Below are 20,556 nucleotides of genomic sequence, written 5' to 3' on the forward strand. Positions count from 1 at the left end.
GGATACAGTTCAAATTCCCTGATATTTTCAAGTTTAAAGGGAAGCTGTTCATGTAGAAACTGCATGTTAAAGTCTATAGTTTTCCTTTCACTTCATTTCCTTTAGCTAAATGGCAGAGCTGCCAGCCCACTTCAAGTTTTACAAACAAAATATTTTTGTCACATTTGTAGATTTATGTATTTAAATGTGGGTCTTAAAAGAAACCTGGGAGGTGGAAGACATTTTCAGTAAGCATATTATTTACTAGGCTACATTATTTAGGCAGAGCCATGGGTGGAGCGTGAAGTACAGCGAGCTTTCCCTCTCCTGATGTAATTTGGGTGTAATGGGTGGAGCTGGGAATTCCAACCACACCCTAACCCTACCCATAACCATAGACTGTAACTCTGTCCCTCCACCCATTATATCCATAGAGGTGGAGCTGGACTATATCATGTTCAATCCTCGACGTCCATGTGGCTCTGCAGTGATCACCATTTGTTTTTCCAGGAAACCTGTTTTACCAGATTAGACAATCACAGCAGAAGCAGGAGGTTCTGTCATAATGTAACTGTACTGCAGGAATTTTAGGTCCTCTAAGGTTTTCTGTATCACAAAACGAGTTTATAATGAATATACATGCAAAAACGACTTAGAAAATGCTTTCTGTTATCCTATTTTTATGTATTACGCTTTACCACTCACTTTACCTCACTTTAATCAGTCACCACTCCTATTTAATTAAAACAGCATACAAATCACAGATGAATCGTGGATTTGTTTAAGATATAACAACCAAAAAAATAAATTAATGACTTCTTACTCTTCAATTATATTTAACTCTTTAGCAAATAGTAGATTTTTGTTTTTATTGATTTTTAAAGGACTTAGGTATAAAAACATTAAAACGTGGTTTAGACTAGTCAAATTTCTTTTATGTATATGAAATTTAGCAGATAAAATATGTTTCAAAAATAAAATTCACAGATAAGTCTTAAGATGATTTCAACCTACATTCCCTGGTCTCTGGCGCGCAGTGATGAGGTAACAACAGCGCCGTGTAAATGTATCCTAGCAACTTTTCCGGAGCGTCTTTCATGGCGTCGCCGTTGCGTTTTGTTTCAGTAGATCTGAGCACGAGTGACTTAAAATATCGTATATGATCAAACTTGTTGTCATATTGTGTTGAAGACAAATAGAAAATGCCTCCGAAAAGGAGAGGACCACTTCAGACGGTCCAACGAGAGACGGATGACATCAAGAGAAAGGTTGATATGACCGGAGCGAATGTTTGTTCGTTTGCTAGTGCGCATTAGATTTTTTTTTTACTGTCTATGGATTTAACATTAGATGTCTACTATTGTTTGTCCTGCAGGTGGATGCTTTGGTGCAGCAGGCTGCCAAACCAGACGCGTCAGATAGGACTGAGACATTTGAGAGGTACAGAAGACTTCTATCTGTTGTTTTTCAACGTTTACATAAACTTGGTTGAATAACGAGTACTTTGATTTCTACATATATCCAAAGTGATTTGTAATGCTGTTTGTATTTCAGGTGCAAAGAGTTACAGCGCGCAGTGGAGGAAATTATGAATACTCTGAAGAAATTATCTAAAGTAATATCTCTATTCATGTCTGTGAACTTGGATTGTCAATACATCTTACACGAATTGATATATAAATATATACAGTGCTGGGTAGTAACTGATTACATGTAATCTGGATTACGTAATCAGATTCCAAAAATTAATTAATTAGGTTATATTACATTTCAAAATACTCGTAATCAGACTACAGTAGGGCTGCAACGATTAATCGCGATTAATCGTTTGCAAAATAAAAGTCTGTGTTTACGTAATATGTGTGTGTTCTGTGTATAATAATTATGTATATATAAATACACACACATACAGGTATAAAGTTTAGAAATATATGCATGTATTATAAATATATATTTATATATATTTTATATTACATATAAACATAAATATTTTATATATAAATATAAACTTTTTCTTAAATATGTACATGAATGTGTGTGTATTTATATATACATAATTATTATACACAGAACACACACATATATATTTCGTAAACACAGACTTTTATTTTGCAAACGATTAATCACGATTAATCGTTGCAGCCCTAGACTACAGTTACTATTTTATTGATTACATGTTATTCCCTCAATGGCAGTAAATTATTCCAAATTCATTGATTCTCCCCACTACTTTTTTTTTTTTGGTATTTGAAATTTTTCTTTCCAAAAAAGTCTACTGCTTATATATATTCAGAAGGTCTTCCAGGTTTGTGGAATTGCACAGACAGACCATGTGACTATCACTGAAAACTGAGACCCACACAGCATTTGATCACTGGATTTACAGAAATCATTTCACTTTTAAAAAGTTTTTTCTAAACATTGCAGCATTGCATGTCTAATCAACTCCTCATGAACACACAGAGTTTAGTCAAAAGTAATCTAAAAGTAATCAAAAAAGTAGTCAGATTACATTACCATAATTATGTAATGTAATGGATTACGTTATTAACTGCAATTTATGTCATCTAATTTGGAATCAGTACAATTTGTAAGTAATCTACCCAGCTTTGTATATATATATATACATAAATCTGTGTTTCCAGTAGAAGTGCTTAATAAATTTCATGGAGTTACATCACACAGTAGCTGCATAATTGTTATCTATAATTGCAAATTTATTTATTTTTATTCATTTATTTTAGAAATTATTAAATTATTTTATTAGAGAAATATATATATATATATATATATATATATATATATATATATATATATATATATATATATATATATATATTATTTCATGTGCAGGCAGATGAGCCGGCTCCAGTGGGGAACTATGACCAGTGTAAGAGGGACGAGGAGAAGCGTTTGTTGACTTTACATGAGCGTCTACAGTCTCTAGCTTTTCAGCTGCAGCCTCAGGATGATGAGTATGTAAACTCATCCAATAATTCTAACAGAACTTACAGCCTTTTCTTGCATTCTATTACACAAACCATTAAACCATATTTAGATTTACCTTTATGCTTCTGAGAAGTTTTTCCAAACAGTACTACAGTCTTTGTTTCCTGGCCATAGGATGGCCGGACCTAGTTCTTCCCAGACAGAACAGGAGAGCGATGAGGAAAATAGTGATGAAAAAGATGAGAGCTCTGAGGATGAAGATGCAGATGAAGAAGTGCATGATGATGATGATGATGATGATGATGCTGACAGTCATGACGAGGATACAGAAATCGGTCAAACTAGCACAGGACAGGGACCTGTTTCCTATGTTGCTATTAGTGCGTTTACAGGAGAAGAAGAAGGGGACCTCAGCATCCAAGTAATAATCTTAGTATCTTTTTTCTAGTTGCTAAATACTTGAATTTAAGTTATTTTCTTGCACTGAGAAATGTGTCTTTATTTTTTTGTGTTGTTTCAGAAAGGAGAGGTTTTGAAAGTTCTCTCTAAGAACAAGGATGGATGGTGGCTGGCTCAAAACTCAAATGGTCAAAAGGGCCTGGTGCCTAAAACCTTTCTGAAGGTCTGTATAATATCACAGACACTCAGTGAGTGTTTACATGTAATTATTTGATAGCATGTAAGGTCATATAAATGGCTCAAACAGTGTTTTTATTGTTGGGGAACACCATAAATGGTAAAGCCTGTAAAGCCTGACATATGAAATAATAGTCAGAAAAATCTAATTTGTTTGAAATGGACAACAAATTACATTTGTGTTTTTTGTTGAGTATCATATTTGATACATCAAGCATTTATGGCTCATATAGTCTGATATAGGAGAATATGGAGCTCATACTCAAGGTGGGGAAAAATAAATCAGTTTTATTCAGTAGCAAATATGTGCCTTTGGTGCAGTTGCTGATATTTGTATGGCCAAAAATAATATGCAATTTTAATAGCTTGTAATGTTAATCAATGGGATTTTTATAACTACTTCCATGAAATGCATATAAATATCATTTGTAGCTATATATCTCCCAATAATATGTCTTAGTGAGATAATATTTAAAGGTCCCGTTTTTCGTGGTTTTTTGAAGCTTTGATTGTGTTTATAGTGTGCAATATAACATGTGTTCATGTTTCGCGTATAAAAAAACGCAGTATTTTTCACATAATTTACTTATCTGTATACCGCTGTTTCCACTGTCATAAAAACGGGCTGATGACTTCCTTGTTCTATGAAGTCCCTCCTTCAGAAATACGTAACAAGTTCTGATTGTGTCAGCGGTTCCTGTGTTGTGATTCGACAGCAGCTTAGCGAATCTTCCCCGGAAAGGTCACGCCTCTTACCATAACGTGGAGATGCATGCGCTCAGTGTTATTGTAAACATGTCTTTAATTTTACCCTATCAATTTGAGCCGGAATCAGACCCGGTGATTGGACTGCGGGATGAAAATAACAGCGTTTCGACGACATGGCGACAAACACACTCTACAAACGCAACTCTTGTGTATTCCTGTGGGCGGAGGTTAGTCAAAAAACTGTTTTAGTGACGTCATTAAAGAAGGAAGTAGAGGGATGTAGTCCAAACTGGCCGTTCGATGTAGGTGACTTCTGTTAAATAAAATATCTCGCTTGGCATTGAACTTTAAGCTTTAAAATTTTACAGATTTTATTTATACTCTAACAACAAAATTACACACTACCTAAAGTTTGAAACATGGGATCACGAAGAACGGGACCTTTAAATGCTTGGCATATAAACAAGTTTATCAGCATTTTGTTTTGTCAGTTTATTTAGTGTAAATTTGGACATGAAGATTAGAGGAAAAACCGCATTTGAAATCTTATATTATTTATATTATATTATTTATTTATAATGTCTTATGGATTTTATTGAGATGTTTACATTATGCAGTTTAAGTGTATTTATATTGTACTTTTACTTTGTCTGAATCATATTCCAGAACAGTTAGGGGTTGGTGTAGCTTGTGCACTTTTATAAAAATTCTTATTAATTAAATGAAATCAAAATCAAATTAATTCAAATTTAATGCAAAACAGTTTGCAATCAGATAGCAAATCAGACTCTGTGTTTAGATAATTAACATGGATGAAGTAGATCTGTAAATGTATTTTAACTGTGCATTTTCAGATGTCTTCTCCGCAGGATAGTGAGAGAGAGAATGAAGATGAGGGGGAGAGTGAGGAGGAACCGGAGGAGTCTGACATAACGTCCAGGTGATATTCCCTCTCTCTCCACTAGATAGCAGCATTGTTTTCACATTCTGTTGTGTTTTTGTTGCATGAATGTGCTTTTTTCTTTATTAAAGAGCAGTTACTATAGCTCACAATAGTTTTGTTTCAGTTGAAAGGAATTAAACATAAGTTTGAGTTAATGCAGTCATTATTAAAGAAAATTATTAAATACTTTAATCTCTTTTCCAACTAGCAAAACATCCAACTGGAACACAATCCGGAAGGCTGTTACTGAGGTATATTCTGTTTAGATAATTACACCCTTAAAGTCAACATGAAATCAAAATGGACAATTTTTTTAAAATGGAATATTGCAGTATTTATTATAAATATTTTATCGATGCATATCATTTTTTTAAATTAATGTGCCCTTGTAATCTTTAATTAAAATAACTTACCCTTTTCTCTTCTCTGATGACGTGTTTATCGGCATGGGGGCGGGACAACCTGTCACTCACATGAGATCTCAGCATTAGCAAAACACAGTGATTCATTGAATACCCAATGTCAGAATCAAGTCACGCCCTACATTTTTTTTCTTGTTTGAGAAGCCATTTTACTCAGATATATGTCATAATAGGGAAGAAAAGTCTATCGCAACTTCCATTATTATGCCGACTTTAATAACCAAAATATTAATGCACCCATTTTTTATAATATATTATTGTGTGTTGTGTCTGCAGATAGATGCTACTGATGTGCTGTCAGCGATGGGTGCCATCCCTCCAGGCTTCAGACCTTCCACTCTCTCCAGACTCCTAGAGGAAGGTCACTATCTGTGTCTCTATATTTTGCAAAACCTATAGATGGAAGCTTAGTTACCTATAATGCAGTTTGTGTGATTTATTCTACATTATATTATAACATCTGGTAATAATTCATATTTTATAATAATCTATTATACTTGTATTATACATTGTACAGTTTGTATGTGTGTTTGTTGAGCAGGGACATCTTACAGAGCAAGTCACTTCATTCAGCCCAAGCTTAGCCAATCACAGCTCTCCTTTAAAGATCTCCATATGGACCCAGACACAGGCAAGGTAGCAGAGCTAAAAAATAAAGCCTAAAATAAGACCTGTAGCTGTAGTTTGCCCTTTTTTTTAAAGGTGCCCAAGAATGCTTTTTCACAAGATGTAATATAAGTCTAAGGTGTCCCCTGAATGTGTCTGTGAAGTTTCAGCTCAAAATACCCCATAGATTTTTTTTAATTAATTTTTTTAACTGCCTATTTTGGGGCATAATTAACTATGCACTGATTTTTCAGCGCGCCGCCCCTTTAATTCGCGTGCTCCCTGCCACACGAGCTCTCGATTATATTACAGCACATTTACAAAGTTCACACAGCTAATATAACCCTCAAATGGATCTTTACAAGATGTTTGTCATGCATGCTTCGAATTATGTGAGTAAAGTATTTATTTTGATGTTTATATTTGATTCTCTATGAGTTTGAGGCTGTGCTCCGTGGCTAACGGCTAATGCTACACTGTTGGAGAGATTTATAAAGAATGAAGTTGTGTTTATGAATTATACAGACTGCAAGTGTTTAATAATGAAAATAGCGACGGCTCTTGTCTCCGTGAATTCAGTAAGAAACGATGGTAACTTTAACCTCATTTAACAGTACATTAGCAACATGTTAACGAAACATTTAGAAAGACAATTTACAAATATCACTAAAAATATCATGTAATCATGGATCATGTCAGTTATTATTGCTTCATCTGCCATTTTCGCTGTTGTTCTTGCTTACCTAGTCTGATGATTCACCTGTGCAGATCCAGACGTTACTGGCTGCCCTTGTCTAATGCCTTTCATAATGTTGGGAACATGGGCTGGCATATGCAAATATTGGGGCGTACACCCCGACTGTTACATAACTCTTGTTATTCAACTATGCCGAGGTAAATTCAAATTGTGAATCTAGGGCACCTTTAAAAAAATAATTTTGTCAGATAAATACCTTAACTAATTAGATTTTTTGTTCTTCCCTCATATTTCAAAAAATATAACATATCTTCCTCATATTTTGATGGCTTAATCAAACTCGTCAAAGGGGTTTTTAATGACCCTACATCACTTTTGGCCACAAATGTATAAGGAATGTGTTTGTGTGTGCGTCCAGGTTCACGGGCGCCCGTCTAGAGTGAGTTTAACCCTGACCCTGTGGAGTTGTAGAATGATCCCACCCCCCGGGGTCGGGTTGCAGGTGCTCAGCAGGCACGTTCGGCTCTGTGCTTTTAACGGAACCCAGGTAACACACACACATACTGGTGGACCTATAACCAGAATGATTGCCCCTTTATGATCTTAAAAGAGAGATATTTACATACAAATGGAAAAGCTTGAGTAATGATTCTGACATCATGTGTTACTCATGTGGAACAGTAATTAGGGTGGAACCATTTGAACCAAAAAAAACAAATAACAATGCATCATGGGATTAATGGCTGGGCTGCCTGAATTAAAACAGTTTCAATCCAAAAGCATGAGTGTACAATACTTGATGGCATATTTGAGTCTTGAGTGTAAACAATTAAATCATTTTATTCCTTGGTGTCTGGGAAGTATTTGTCTTTCGCAACTCTGGATTTTTTTCTGTACACCATAAAAATTAATTCTGTTTGATTACTTATCAAGAATTTAAAATATTCTGTAGAGGTGCATGTTTATAGGAAATAAGTGGAGTATTATTGTGTAATGTCCTACATTCACTGTGCACAGTTCATCTTTTCTTTGACATTTCTGAATGAGTCAATTAAGTCATTGTAAATGGCAGAACAATTATAACGCACATTCAAAACCCTTTTGTCTTCCCAACGTTTATTGTAAACCGGTGTACATGGTTCCATTGTTTCTCTCTCTCTATCTCTCTCTCTCTCTCTTTTCCACCTGTTATGTTTACTTTAAAATCAGGTTTTGAGTAACATTCACACAGTCAGAGCCACTTACAACCCCAAGAGCCCAAAGACCTGGAGTTTTTCTCCACGGGTAAGACTAAAGTACATTTAAACACACGTAAACACGTGCCCAAAAGTCTGAGGCCACATAAAAAATATGCTATATAAAATCTAATTAAAGGTTAAAATCTTACAATCTTAAAAGATTTAACAATTTTGAAACAAAGAAATGTTGTAAATTACAATTAATAAGACATATTTAAGGTTTTGCACTACGTCTAGGTCAGTAAGCAAAGAAGTAAGTATGTGATATTGATCATGTGACTCTTTGTACAAACTGTCAGATGTTCTTGCTTCTATTGAATCACAGATGATTCACAAAATGGTTGTAAAGTTTGTGTAAAACAGGCAAAAAAGGGACAAGCCAAATACAAAACCATTCTAAAATTCATGTTAATTTTTCAGTTAAACTTTTCACTAAAATTTTTATACTGATAATATAATCTGCAATACAGTTCTGTAATCTAACAGTTTGTCATTTTGTATTTATTCCTGTATGTGTGTATTGTAGATGACTGGGATGCTTCCCTGTCTACTGGATGGAGACTGTTTTCTGCGTTGTGACTCTGAATCTCCTGATCTTGGAATTCTGTTTGAATTGGGTGTAACCTACATAAGAAATGTGAGCAGAAGTTTATTGCAAGAATCATTCTTATCATTTAAACAGTCATATGGCAGTACCACCCAACTCGATCTAACCTCAGAAAGACAAAAGAACCCGTTTCTCTTACCCTCTTAAATATTTCCATGAATACACACAACGATCTCTATTAAAGAGGCCATGTTATGCCCTTTTACAAAGTCTTGATTTTGTTTTGGGGGTCTACTAAAATAGGTTTAATGCTTGAATGTTCAAAAAACATCATTATTTTTCACAGTTTTTACATTGTTGCAGCACCTCTTCCCAGTTTGTCAGTAACTCTGTTTAGTTTCTGTCTCTATGAAGTCCCTCCTTCTGGAAAGCACATTGCTCTGATTGGTCATTTGGACCAACGAGTTGTGATTGGTCAACCGCTTTAAGTGTGAAATGTCAGAAATGTCACGCCCCTTACCACAACAGTGAGTTTTTAACACACTACTAATGCAACTCAATCTGGCATCGCCCCTTTTTTTGCTTATTCCTTTGGCGGGTATTATTTAAATGGGGGATATTATGATGTGTATGTTACCAGAAGAAAACTCAAGACTACAATCAAGGTGGTTCAAGGAGTTTAGAAACAATGCTTACTGATATAGAAAATAACTAAATTTTGAGTGGACTTTGTGCTTTGTAACTTTGCAGTCCATTTTCATGCCTAAACAGAAACATTACATACTAAAGAAAGTTGAAAGTGTAAAAAAGCTTAATAGGTTCTCTTTAAAGAGATTATTCACCCCAAAAATGAAAAAAATCTGTCATTTACTCGCCCTCACATTGTTCCAAACCTGCGTGACTTTCTTTGTTCTGCGATATTTTTAAGAACTTTGGGAACCAAACAACATTGGAGCCCATTGACTTCCATTGTATGAGCAAAAAACATTGAGACATTTCTCAAAAAGATCTTTTTTCTTTTTCTTTTTTTTCGAGTTTCACAGAAGAAAGAAAGTCAAACAGTTTTGAAACAACATGAGAGATTTTTTTTCAGTAATTCTGCTGGGGTAAAAATGTATGCGCTCTGTTTCAGTCCACAGGAGAGAGAGGAGACCTCAGCTGTGGCTGGGCATTCCTTAAACTGCTTGATGAAAGTGGAGCCCCCATTGCTCTACGGTACACACACATTCACTTATTACAATATGATTGACGCACATTAATAGTTCCATTGTTTCATTACATACTTGCTCACAAACTATACGCATGTGTGCAGGACACAAGAGCTCACTATTCATGGTGGCACACCATTTGAGAGAGACACTGATATGGATACCACATCTACCAAGAGAGGTAACATTCTCTCACAAAAATACACACACACTCTGTCACACACAAGTTATTCTCTCCTCTCCTCTCCTCTCCTCTCCTCTCCTCTCCTCTCCTCTCCTCTCCTCTCCTCTCCTCTCCTCTCTTCAGGTTATCCTACTGGTGTGTTTCAGCAGATGTTGCTGTCCAGGAAGATGCCTAAACTTGTTGTTAAGATCAAATCAGTAAACACACGCAGCAGACTGCTTCTGAAGTAAGAATGCCTTCACATTAGAGTATACATTCATGTTCAGAAGAATTTTTTATGTTTTTGATGCTCTTATGCCCACTAAGATTGCATTTATTTGATTGAAAATACAGTACAGTACAAACAGTAATATTGTGAAATATCAATATAAAATAACTTTCTATTTGAATATATTTTAAAATATTATATATATATAAATATATTATAAAATGTAATTTATTCCTGTGATTGGAAAACTGAATTTTCATCTGCCATGACTCCAGTCTTCAGTGTCACATGATCCTTCAGAAATCATTCTAATTTGCTGAAACATTTCTTATTATCATCAATGTTGAAAACAGTGCTGCTTAATAATTTTGTGGAAACCATAATAAAATTTTTTTCAGGAATTTCTGATTAATAGAAACATCAAAAGAACAGCATTTATTTGAACTAGAAATTTTTTGTAACATTATAAATGTCTTTACTATTACTTTTGATCAATTTAATGCATCCTTGCAGAATTTAAGTATTAACGTCTTTTAGAAAAATCGTACTAACCCCAAACTTTCAAACGGTAGTATGGATACTTTGATTTTTATTGCCAACTGTAGGATTTCATATTGTTTTTTTATTATTCATGAAAAAGCAACTATGTTCTTGTATCTAAATATTTCTTTTCCTAAATGTTTCATAAGTCTGCTGCCAGACACTATAGTAGGAAGTCTGTCCACAGTCCACCTCCTGGCAACATACAGGCAAATACTCGCTGATGCTCTTCTACTGGACAGAGTAACCATGTGTAATGCAGGTAACGCACACATACACATTCCGTTGGATTTACGTAGTTTTGTCTTGATGTGTATCTAAGGTTCCTGTGCCCAAGGGTCTGGCATGAAAGCAAATGTAAATGCAAAACATACATATAAATGGAAATGAGAATGTAAAAGTGAATGTAAATGACTTTAGCCTGGTTTTGTGTTCTGCATCCTAGATCTGATCTGCAGCTCAGTTCTAGCCTCCTTCCCTGATGTTCTAGATCAGCCAGACCTGATGGATGCGTTTAGGGTGAGACTGGTCACATAAACACATGTTTACTTAGCATTTACTAAATGAGAACACACCATAAACTTTTATTTTCATTTCTATATATATAAATGTAAGTATAGTAACTACAGTCTAACTTCAACCCTTTTTGCATTTTTAGAATTTATTAAAACATTATATTAAATTATTAAATTGATTTATTATTAAATATGTATTATCATTAAATATAATAATTATATGAATTAATAAGAATTACTAAATATAAATGATTTAATAAGCAGTGTTGGGGGTAACATATTACAAGTAACTGGAGTTACATAATCAGATTTCTTTTTTTAAGTAAGAAGTAAAGTACAGTGCACATGACGCGAATTTCGTCATCAGAACTGTACTTTGTACGTGCAGGTTGCACATGCGCAAACAATTTTTTTTTTTGCAGAAATTAGTTTATCCACAAGCATGTGCCCTGGGGGCGTCGATTTACAAGGTAGTCCTGCATAAACAAAACATACCGGAACGCATGCAAGCTACAGCGACAGTGGAGGCCTATATAAACTACAGATTGTGCGAAGAGGTTAGAAAAAACCCTTATTTGTACAACTCTAGCATGAAAGAATACAAATATATTTACATGTGTTGTAACTCGTGGTGAAAGATTGCTCAAAACTGTGCATGCGTCGAACGCCTGTATTTGCGTACGAGTCCAGTAAAGTATACTTTGCAAGGCTGTGCGTTCAAAACGAAGTATACCCAGGGCTTTAGAAGTGTTAAACTTTCTTCTCCTGCATCCTATTCTTGCAATCCAGAAGGCAGCACAGCTGAAAGGTTTGTTTGAGCTGCACCCTCAACTGTACAGGCACAAATTTGCATTTCCGTCAACCTGATACATTTCACTTTTAGTCTAAATTGGCCAAAAATAGAATTTTTTTTTTTTTGTTATTAAAAAAACAAACAAACAAGCAAGCCTAGTCCAGGTGAAAAAAGGGTAGCTCAAAAGTAACATAATGCATTACTTTCCATAAAAAAAGTAACTAATGCAATAAGTTACTTTTTTAGGGAGTAATGCAATATTGTAAGGCATTACTATTAAAAGTAAGTTTCCCCAACACTGGTAATAAGTAATTATTACTTATAATAATTATTATTACTTAATACTAATAGTATGTTAAATTATTAATTATTTTAAATAAAATGGAATATTAGATGTAACTATAAAATATATTATTATTTAAATTATTTTATTTATATTTTATTGATTTTCCAGTTTAGGACATAACCAAAGGCTCATTTTTTTTAAGGTTAAATTAACTTCTGAGGACAAAACTGTACCATCACATACATGGGATTATAATACGGAGTAGATGTTATAAAATGTATTAAACTTGAACCTAATTTTACAGAAATCATGGACCGAATCAGAGAGTAACCTGAGAAGATCCGATAAGGTAAAGGTGTATGTGATTGTGTGTGACACAATTGCCACAGTACTAGGATGTTCATTCATAAAGTGTTTAAAGTGTTTATTCATGCTGTTTGCATACAATGTGTTTCTGTGTCTTGCAGAGGGATATCAATGTGTTAAAGCAGATGTTTGTGAGGATTTATATGGGCAGTGTATTTCAATTGTTATACTCTGCGGAGATGCCCGCTCCCTGCTGGGCGGACGAGGAAGTGGAGTCTCAACGTGCTCGTATCATATACAGCCCTTCCCAAAAAATCGCAGTAGAAACTATGCTGTCCTCCCAATGCTCACATCAAGCCTTTGACATCACACAGGTCACCTATGACCTCATCAGCAGAGCCCAGCACTGAGTCTAGAGACTGACCTATCACATGGTCCTCCAAAAGATAAGTGTCCAATGTCAAAGGAAAATGTTAAAATTGTATTTTTTTTTTTGTCATTTTAAAATGTATTTAAATATTAAAAATACAAATAAAACAGTTTAATCTTTCACTCCCTGGCCAGAAAGCTTATTCATAGTTATGTTTATGAGGAAAGTGTGGCAAACATACTGTGAGTGTGTGTGTGTGTGTGTGTGTGTTTGTGTTTGTTTGTGTGTGTGTGTGTGTGTGTGTGAGTGAGTGTTTCCTTCTTCCATGGATTTGTAAAGCATCCCATGACTGCCTGTACCTTAAATAGTGGCCTATTTTTTAAGTGCCACACCTCCTGAGTACAACTCCTCCCTTTTTCTTTTTCTTATTGTTTCTCACACATACACATGACTGCACGGTTTAAGTACACACCCCTCCATCTTTAACAGAAGACTGTTTAAACACATGCCACTCCTATAAAACATTTTGCACACTTAGAAACTAGTTCCCATTCTCTGCGTCTGACACACTGCCTCACCCAGCCATTCCGAGGTGTGGTGTCAGATATTTACAAAGATGGAGACATGAATCAGCATTAATTGTTCTGAAAAATTATAGTATTATCACTGATGGGAAGAGGTGTCTTGCATGCCAACTGAGAGTTTTGTCTTCTTATACTGTATTATATAAGTCAGCTGCTCACACATAACATGTTTCTGAATGTATTCACAAATAGTTCTGCAACCACCATAGACAATGAGTGGACATGTTTCCCCAATATCCATGTAGAGGCTGATCAATAAGAGTCACAAAACTACTTATAATTTACAATCAGTAGCAAAACTGCAGGCAAGCTACTGTTTAACATTACAAGCTGCTAACACAAGTAGGAAATTACATGAATGTTATTAAACATGATATAATTTCAATCAGAGCAGCTAAAGAATCAGATACTGAAAATGAGCTTTTTAGCTAATGTAAATGTTAACTACATTAGCTTTTAGCTACATTAATTACTTTATTTTTAGTTGGTTAGGCCTACTCCTTGAGACTTTGATTTATTCTGCAATAAACTGCTCCAAAAACTAGTGTGCTGCCTACAGAAAGAGCATTTTAAGGTGTCATCGGCACACTTCTGATGCAAAGACTGTTCAAAAAGGTAGATAACTTAATTATGCTAATCTTTAAGATACACACTGAAGAAGGCAATTTCAGAAAGCATTGCAACAAGCTCAGGGAAAAATCTTACAAAATAGTTGAATTTATAAAAATAGTTATCTAAAATGTGATAATTTACCCAATATTTATGTGTGCTTTGTATTTAATGTTGTTAGCTTAGCAACATGCTAATGTTAGAATCCTCTAATTGTGCTTTAAGGAATAGTTTACACAAAAATGAAAATGCTGTCATCATTTATTCACCCTCATGTTATTCTAATCTTGTATGACTTACTTTTGTCTATGGAACATCTAAAACAAAAACAGTTGAAACATTCTTCAAAATATAATTTTTTTTTTAATCTTTATGTGAGTAAATGATGACAGATTTCAAACTCTTCAAAGAAAGCTTCTGACATTAAATACCAGGACAAAATTAAAAACCTGTCTGTTATATTTTCACAATACAAATACATAATCTTACATTGAAAAAGTTATGTACATGATATTACATTATATAAATAATTATGCTTTAGTCTTTCTGTGTGTGCTGAAGAAAAGTATATTACCAGGAAAGTATTTTTCCCAGTTGGTTTCTGTCTCCACACTCCCAGTGTTTATGGTGAAATAATAGAGAACTGGTCTGACGACATTCCATCTTTTAATATTAACCTGCTAGAATTCCACCCTATCCGTTAACATAGAGTTTTTTCCCCTGATAGTTCAACGCACATCCCGATCATGATTGGAAGTTACATGTGAAGGTACACCTTAAAATAATTTATTCTTCCATCCTCAATTTGTAAGACAACACAAACAGAAAAGCCTTTATTAAGTTGTCATATGACAATTGATTTCATCAGTGCATTGTTGGGGAAGACTGAGTATTTACGTGTATGCAGGTGTGTCTCGGGCCTTTCTGAAGGGGAGGGATTCCAGGGTGTTCATATTTCTCCACTGCACAGGAAACCCGAGTTAGTAAGATGACACGCCCGGGTGACCGGCTGCTGTGGTGATAGAAAAGCATTGGAGCCCAAAGTCAACACACACACACACACTGTCTGGACAGAGACGGTAGATGCTAGAGATAATCAACACTTATCTCCAAAAGTTAACACTTTCTTTTAAATAAATGTAAATGAGACTTTGTGTAAACTCATACCTTTAGTATAATACAGTCTGTATCTTTGTATAAGTGTGTTCCTGTGTTGATAGTCACTTTAGCTAAAGTCAAATATGCTTTTATTTAAAAAACCAGAAGTGTGCTTTCAGAAGTCGCCGTGGGCTCAAAATAGCATTTGATCTGTTATACCTAAAATCCCAAACCCTGTACAAGAGACATGCTAAATTACTCAACCTTTAGCGATATACAACACGGTGTATTATTTTCAGGCACAATTCCCATGGAGCAATGCTCAAGGTCACAGAGTTCGTAGGTCATCCCTACTTTGCACCATTTTTTTTAAGGTAAAAGGCATTTTTTTTTTATTTCACCAGTATTTCGATTATGCATATTATTGTGTTCTATTTTAGGGCTGAAGGATATGTAAAATTAAATGTAAACATAAACGTACAGGTCATTTTTCGCCAGGACACTATCCGTTTTTCTACAGATTTTTTTCTACAGTGTTTAACTGTATTTCTTGTTATATCCTGCAATTGGGACCTTACACCTCACAGTGTGACTTCATATCATATTTTGAATTTTATCTCACAACAGACTTACATACTTTCAAACCTGACACTCGTGGTGTAAGATGGTTAAAAAAGAAGCTCCTGTGGAATGCAGCCTATTTTAAATGAGCCTGTATCTATTCAGTGTTTTCATCTGCCACAGTAATGTATTCAAATATCTTCACAATATCTTGGTCAGCTTAATATAATTAAATCGATTCAGTGTTTTAATCGATTGACAGTCCTATTATTACACAAAAGTGATTGTGAAGCATGGCTACTAGAGAAGCAAAAGATAAACATATCGTTCATAAAAATTTCATGTCATTGTTACCTTAGGTAACCAGATCAGAAGAGAAACAAACAAGTATTGTTTGGAGCTGTGCAACACTACGAGTGTTCCCATGAGCAACCAGGTGTGTGTTTGTGTGTCTTCATCAGACATAAGATCTGCCAGCCACTCAGACAAAGGTAAGTTTCTGTAAGATCCGATCTGTCCAACACACAGCCTCTCACCCTGGGGAAAGAGAGAGAGTGTTTGTAAGTGTGTGTGTGTTTGCAGACATCTCTCTCTCTCTTGAGCCAGCTGATGTGTATCACTATTAGTTTGGGATTGCAAAAGCTAGTGAAACCTTAAATTTTATCAGTGAAACACATTATATTTACCATGCACACACACACACACACACACACACACACACACACACACACACACACACACACACACACACAGAGGCATGCTGCTCTGTTGTTAACTGAGCTCTCTGGATCTGATGGTTAAACATTCACCTTAATTGTTTCAACATAGTAAATATTTTCTACCTGAAATACCTATTCACTTTATTTGTTCTTTTTTTTCTTTTTCAACTTACTCAAGGGCTCACCTAAATGCATGCATGGTGCTCTTAATGTGTTTTCCCTCTGAGCATCACTGTAGTATACAAATCTGCCTGTGGATAACTTGCTAGTTAAAGTGCATTAAACAATCTTTTTGAATATTTTTAATAGGTGCATAGAGTCAACATAATTTTAACTGTAGAAGACTGCTACAGTAAAAACCTGTTAATTAGAAGTAAAATTAAAAGAATGGTTTTTCATTTTAATAATTATGCTGCTTCTTAGTTCCCTTTTGAATGGGATCTCGCACTGGGTCTGGAAGACCCTGTGAGGAACGCCCCCAGTGTGACCGCTGTTTGAATGCAACAATGACACTGGCCAGCGACAGCCCATGATGTCACTACTGGTGCGACACAAGTACAAAAGGGAGCCTTAAAGGATTAGTTCACTTTCATATAAAATGCTCCTGATAATTTACTCACCCCCATGTCATCCAAGATGTCCATGTCCTTCTTTCTTCAGTTGAAATGAAATTAAGGTTTTTGATGAAAACATTCCAGAATTATTCTCCTTATAGTGGACTTCAATGGACTCTACTGTTGAAGGTCAAAATTACAGTTTCAGTGCAGCTTCAAAGGGCTTTAAACGATACCAGACGAGGAGTAAGGGTCTTATCTAGCGAAACAATCTGTCATTTTCTAAAAAAATGTAAATGTATATGCTTTATATAAACAAATGATCGCCTTCCAAGTGGTTCCGCCAAAACCGCATTTTACTATTCTCCAAAAAGCTTACGCTGTATATGCCTTCCCTATTCTACTTATGGAACAAACGCAGCACCAATTCCATTTTTTTCGGTAAGTAGAATAGGGAAGGCGTAAGACATACAGCGTAAGCTTTTAGAGGTGCGAGCGATGTGAAGTTGCTCGCTGCAGGTTAGATGAGCGATATGTATTGATGCCCTCTGTGTAAGAGATGCTGGCAAGCTATCTCTCTGTGGGTAAGGCATCGACATTGAAGATTCTGGGTCTGCCATCCAAGCCTCTGTGTGTTACGTCGCGTTTGAATGGCAGAGCATACGCGGCAGCGGGTCAGGCCAAGTCTTCCTTGCACATAAATGTCGTGTTGTAAGCTTGCCAGGCCGATCTGCTGAAAGACCATGACCAGGGTCTTTCCCTGGAGGCAGTGGCCGAGCTGTGCCGCACTACTTGCTTAAGGTTGAGCTGCCTATATTGGGGTTCCTTCAGTAGAAGGCTCCCTTTGAAGTGCATTTCAGGCCTGGGGTTGAGTGGTTGTAGTTGGCACAACCCACCCCCCCGGTGTGTTGTAGAACTCTTAATAGTGGGGTTCTCCGCTCCCCGAGAAAAAGCTCATATAATTTCTTTGAGGTCACGTGTAGAGACTTTTGCTGACCAAGGAACACCAAGGAAAATATTCACTGTATGTTAGAAAACATAAATTCCATTACAAATAATAATAATAATAAAATATTGCTTCATACATTTTTTTAGTGAGATGGATGGCAGTTTTACTCTCAAATCAATTCTTAGCATCTAGTCTTTGTCGATATTTGGTTTTCAACAATGTCAGTGGAGAAAAGCCTGCCTCGCATAAGTATGTGGTTGCAAAGGGCATCAACACTTTAAGTGCTTGCTTTGACAATCCTGGATATTCCACCATTGCTGAAGCCCAGAAATCCACCAGTGACTTATTTTTAAAACGTATTTGTGTCTACCATCAGATGATAACTCCAGTAACTGTTCTTGCTCTTGAAATGAGAGATGTGGGATTGGAGAAGTGACATCAAAAGGATTCCGAATCCATGTCTAAGTTTGGTCCATAGGGGGGAAGTAAGTCTGCAGGTTTTGGCTGAGCTGGTTGAGATGTTCAATTATGAGGCCTTTGACACAATCACTTAGCACAGCTTCCTGGGATTGCAAAAATTCCGATATTAGAAGGAAGCACTCAGTGGAGATTGTAGTTATCCAGTTGGCCCAGAAAACTAGCTTTTTAATAAGTGCTTCAACATTGTCCTGGGTATTGAAAATGGTGGTACTAAGACACTGCAGACTTAAATTTCATTCAGAGAGGAAAATATGTCTGCCAAATACACTGTAAAAAATGACCGTGATTTTAACAGTAAAAGACTGTAAAAATGCTGCGGTGAAAAACTGTCAATTGGTTTACAGAAAGTTTCCTTACTATATACGGTGAATAACTGTAGTAGATCTAACGGTACATGTAATTTTACGGTAAAATACCGTTAAATTCAGTTTTTGGAAGTGAAAAATAACAATTCATTGTAAAATTTACAGTGAAAAACCGTAAATTGACATTCCCACAATTCCCTGCGTGACACTTCACATTTGATATATTTCTCTTAGTTTTTCTCATTTTTTTCTAATCAGTTATGTACATTAGGGTTTTATGTTACATCTAATGTTGTTAAATTAATGTTTATTGCATTTTTTAAATTTCATGCATGTTACCATGATGGTGTTTAGTGTGTGTGTGAATGACACTGTGTGCACCTTCTATATGTTAGTATTGTCCTTCTCAGCTTGTGAAAAAGCTGCTAGTGATGAACTTTGATTCATCATGTGACTCTTATCACCACTGTGTTTGGTGACTGTCAGTGTATTATAAAGGTACAAAACAGATATTAGTACTTCATTAGGTTGGTAAATTAACATTTATATAAGTTAATGAAATACGTTGTTTTACCGTAAATTTAACAGATTTTTTTTTTTACGTTGCTACTGTATTTTTTACGGTAAAGTTCTGGCAACCACAGCTGCCAGTTTTTTACTGTAAATTTTACTGGGATTTTTTTTTTACAGTGTATGGCAGCTTCTGATGTCGTCTTACAAGTGTGAAGACAAGTGAAATGGTTTATGAACAAAAAGTTCCTGAACTTTTATTGCATAAGTGCTAAAAATCAGTGGATTTAACAGACGAGCTTTGATGAAATTGATGATTTTCACAACGTCATTAAGTACAGACAAAAGTTCACCTGGCATGTTTTTCGTGGCTAGGGTTTCTCGGTGGATGCTGCAGCGCACTCAGGAAACTGATGGTGCAACTTTTCGGATGTCATTGATTTCGCCCTGTCTGTACCAATGCAGCGCATCAAGTCAATTTAGTTTACTCTGAAAAAGCTATCCATCAAATTAAAAACACCTTCCCCTGTTGATCACGTGGCAAGGGGACGGCAAAACATAAAATCTTCTTGGACTGTGTTCTCGAATAAATAATGGACATACACCAGAAGATTAGATAGATTCGCTACATCAGTAGACTCATTGACTTGCAGTGAGAAGAATTCACAGTTTTTTATTTTGCTTATTAGCTGGCTGAGGATGTCAGCAGATATTGAATCAATGCGACGAGCCACAGTATTGTCAGAGAGTCCAGCGTTTTGCAGCTTTCTCTCTGAGTATATAGTTTACCATGTCTTTGGCAACAGGTTAGCACAGATTTTCTCCAGTTGTGTGGGGCATGCCTCTTTTAGCTATGCGGGACCTCACCAAATATGATGCTTTCTGTGCATTTTTGGAAGCCTGAATGGGAGTGGATAATTTGTTTCTTCTTCTGCAGTTCCTGAGGGCTTGAGACTGCTGTTAGCTAAAACTGTGTCTCTGTATTTGCGTTTCTTACTTGACATTTTCTCACTCTTTAATGCAGGTCCGTTTCTCTTGACCTGCATACCTCT

General features: G+C 35.7%; 1 protein-coding gene across 1 annotated transcript; it reads left to right on the plus strand.

Annotated features, from left to right (window-relative positions):
• The first annotated feature begins 999 nt into the window (after nucleotides 1-999).
• On the plus strand, nucleotides 1,000-13,317 carry nphp1 (nephronophthisis 1). The gene is made up of 20 exons (XM_048191125.1): nucleotides 1,000-1,247; nucleotides 1,355-1,419; nucleotides 1,534-1,594; nucleotides 2,833-2,954; nucleotides 3,103-3,349; nucleotides 3,449-3,550; nucleotides 5,127-5,212; nucleotides 5,424-5,466; nucleotides 5,914-5,998; nucleotides 6,179-6,273; nucleotides 7,359-7,487; nucleotides 8,150-8,224; nucleotides 8,705-8,815; nucleotides 9,858-9,940; nucleotides 10,038-10,114; nucleotides 10,241-10,343; nucleotides 11,015-11,127; nucleotides 11,311-11,384; nucleotides 12,764-12,808; nucleotides 12,927-13,317. The coding sequence occupies exons 1-20, from the start codon at nucleotides 1,182-1,184 to the stop codon at nucleotides 13,173-13,175; spliced, it is 2,031 nt and encodes a 676-aa protein (XP_048047082.1). The 5' UTR covers nucleotides 1,000-1,181; the 3' UTR covers nucleotides 13,176-13,317.
• Nucleotides 13,318-20,556: the final 7,239 nt, after the last annotated feature.

The sequence above is a fragment of the Megalobrama amblycephala genome, linkage group LG5 (assembly GCF_018812025.1).
Source record: "Megalobrama amblycephala isolate DHTTF-2021 linkage group LG5, ASM1881202v1, whole genome shotgun sequence".
In the NCBI taxonomy this organism is placed as follows: Eukaryota; Metazoa; Chordata; class Actinopteri; order Cypriniformes; family Xenocyprididae; genus Megalobrama; species Megalobrama amblycephala.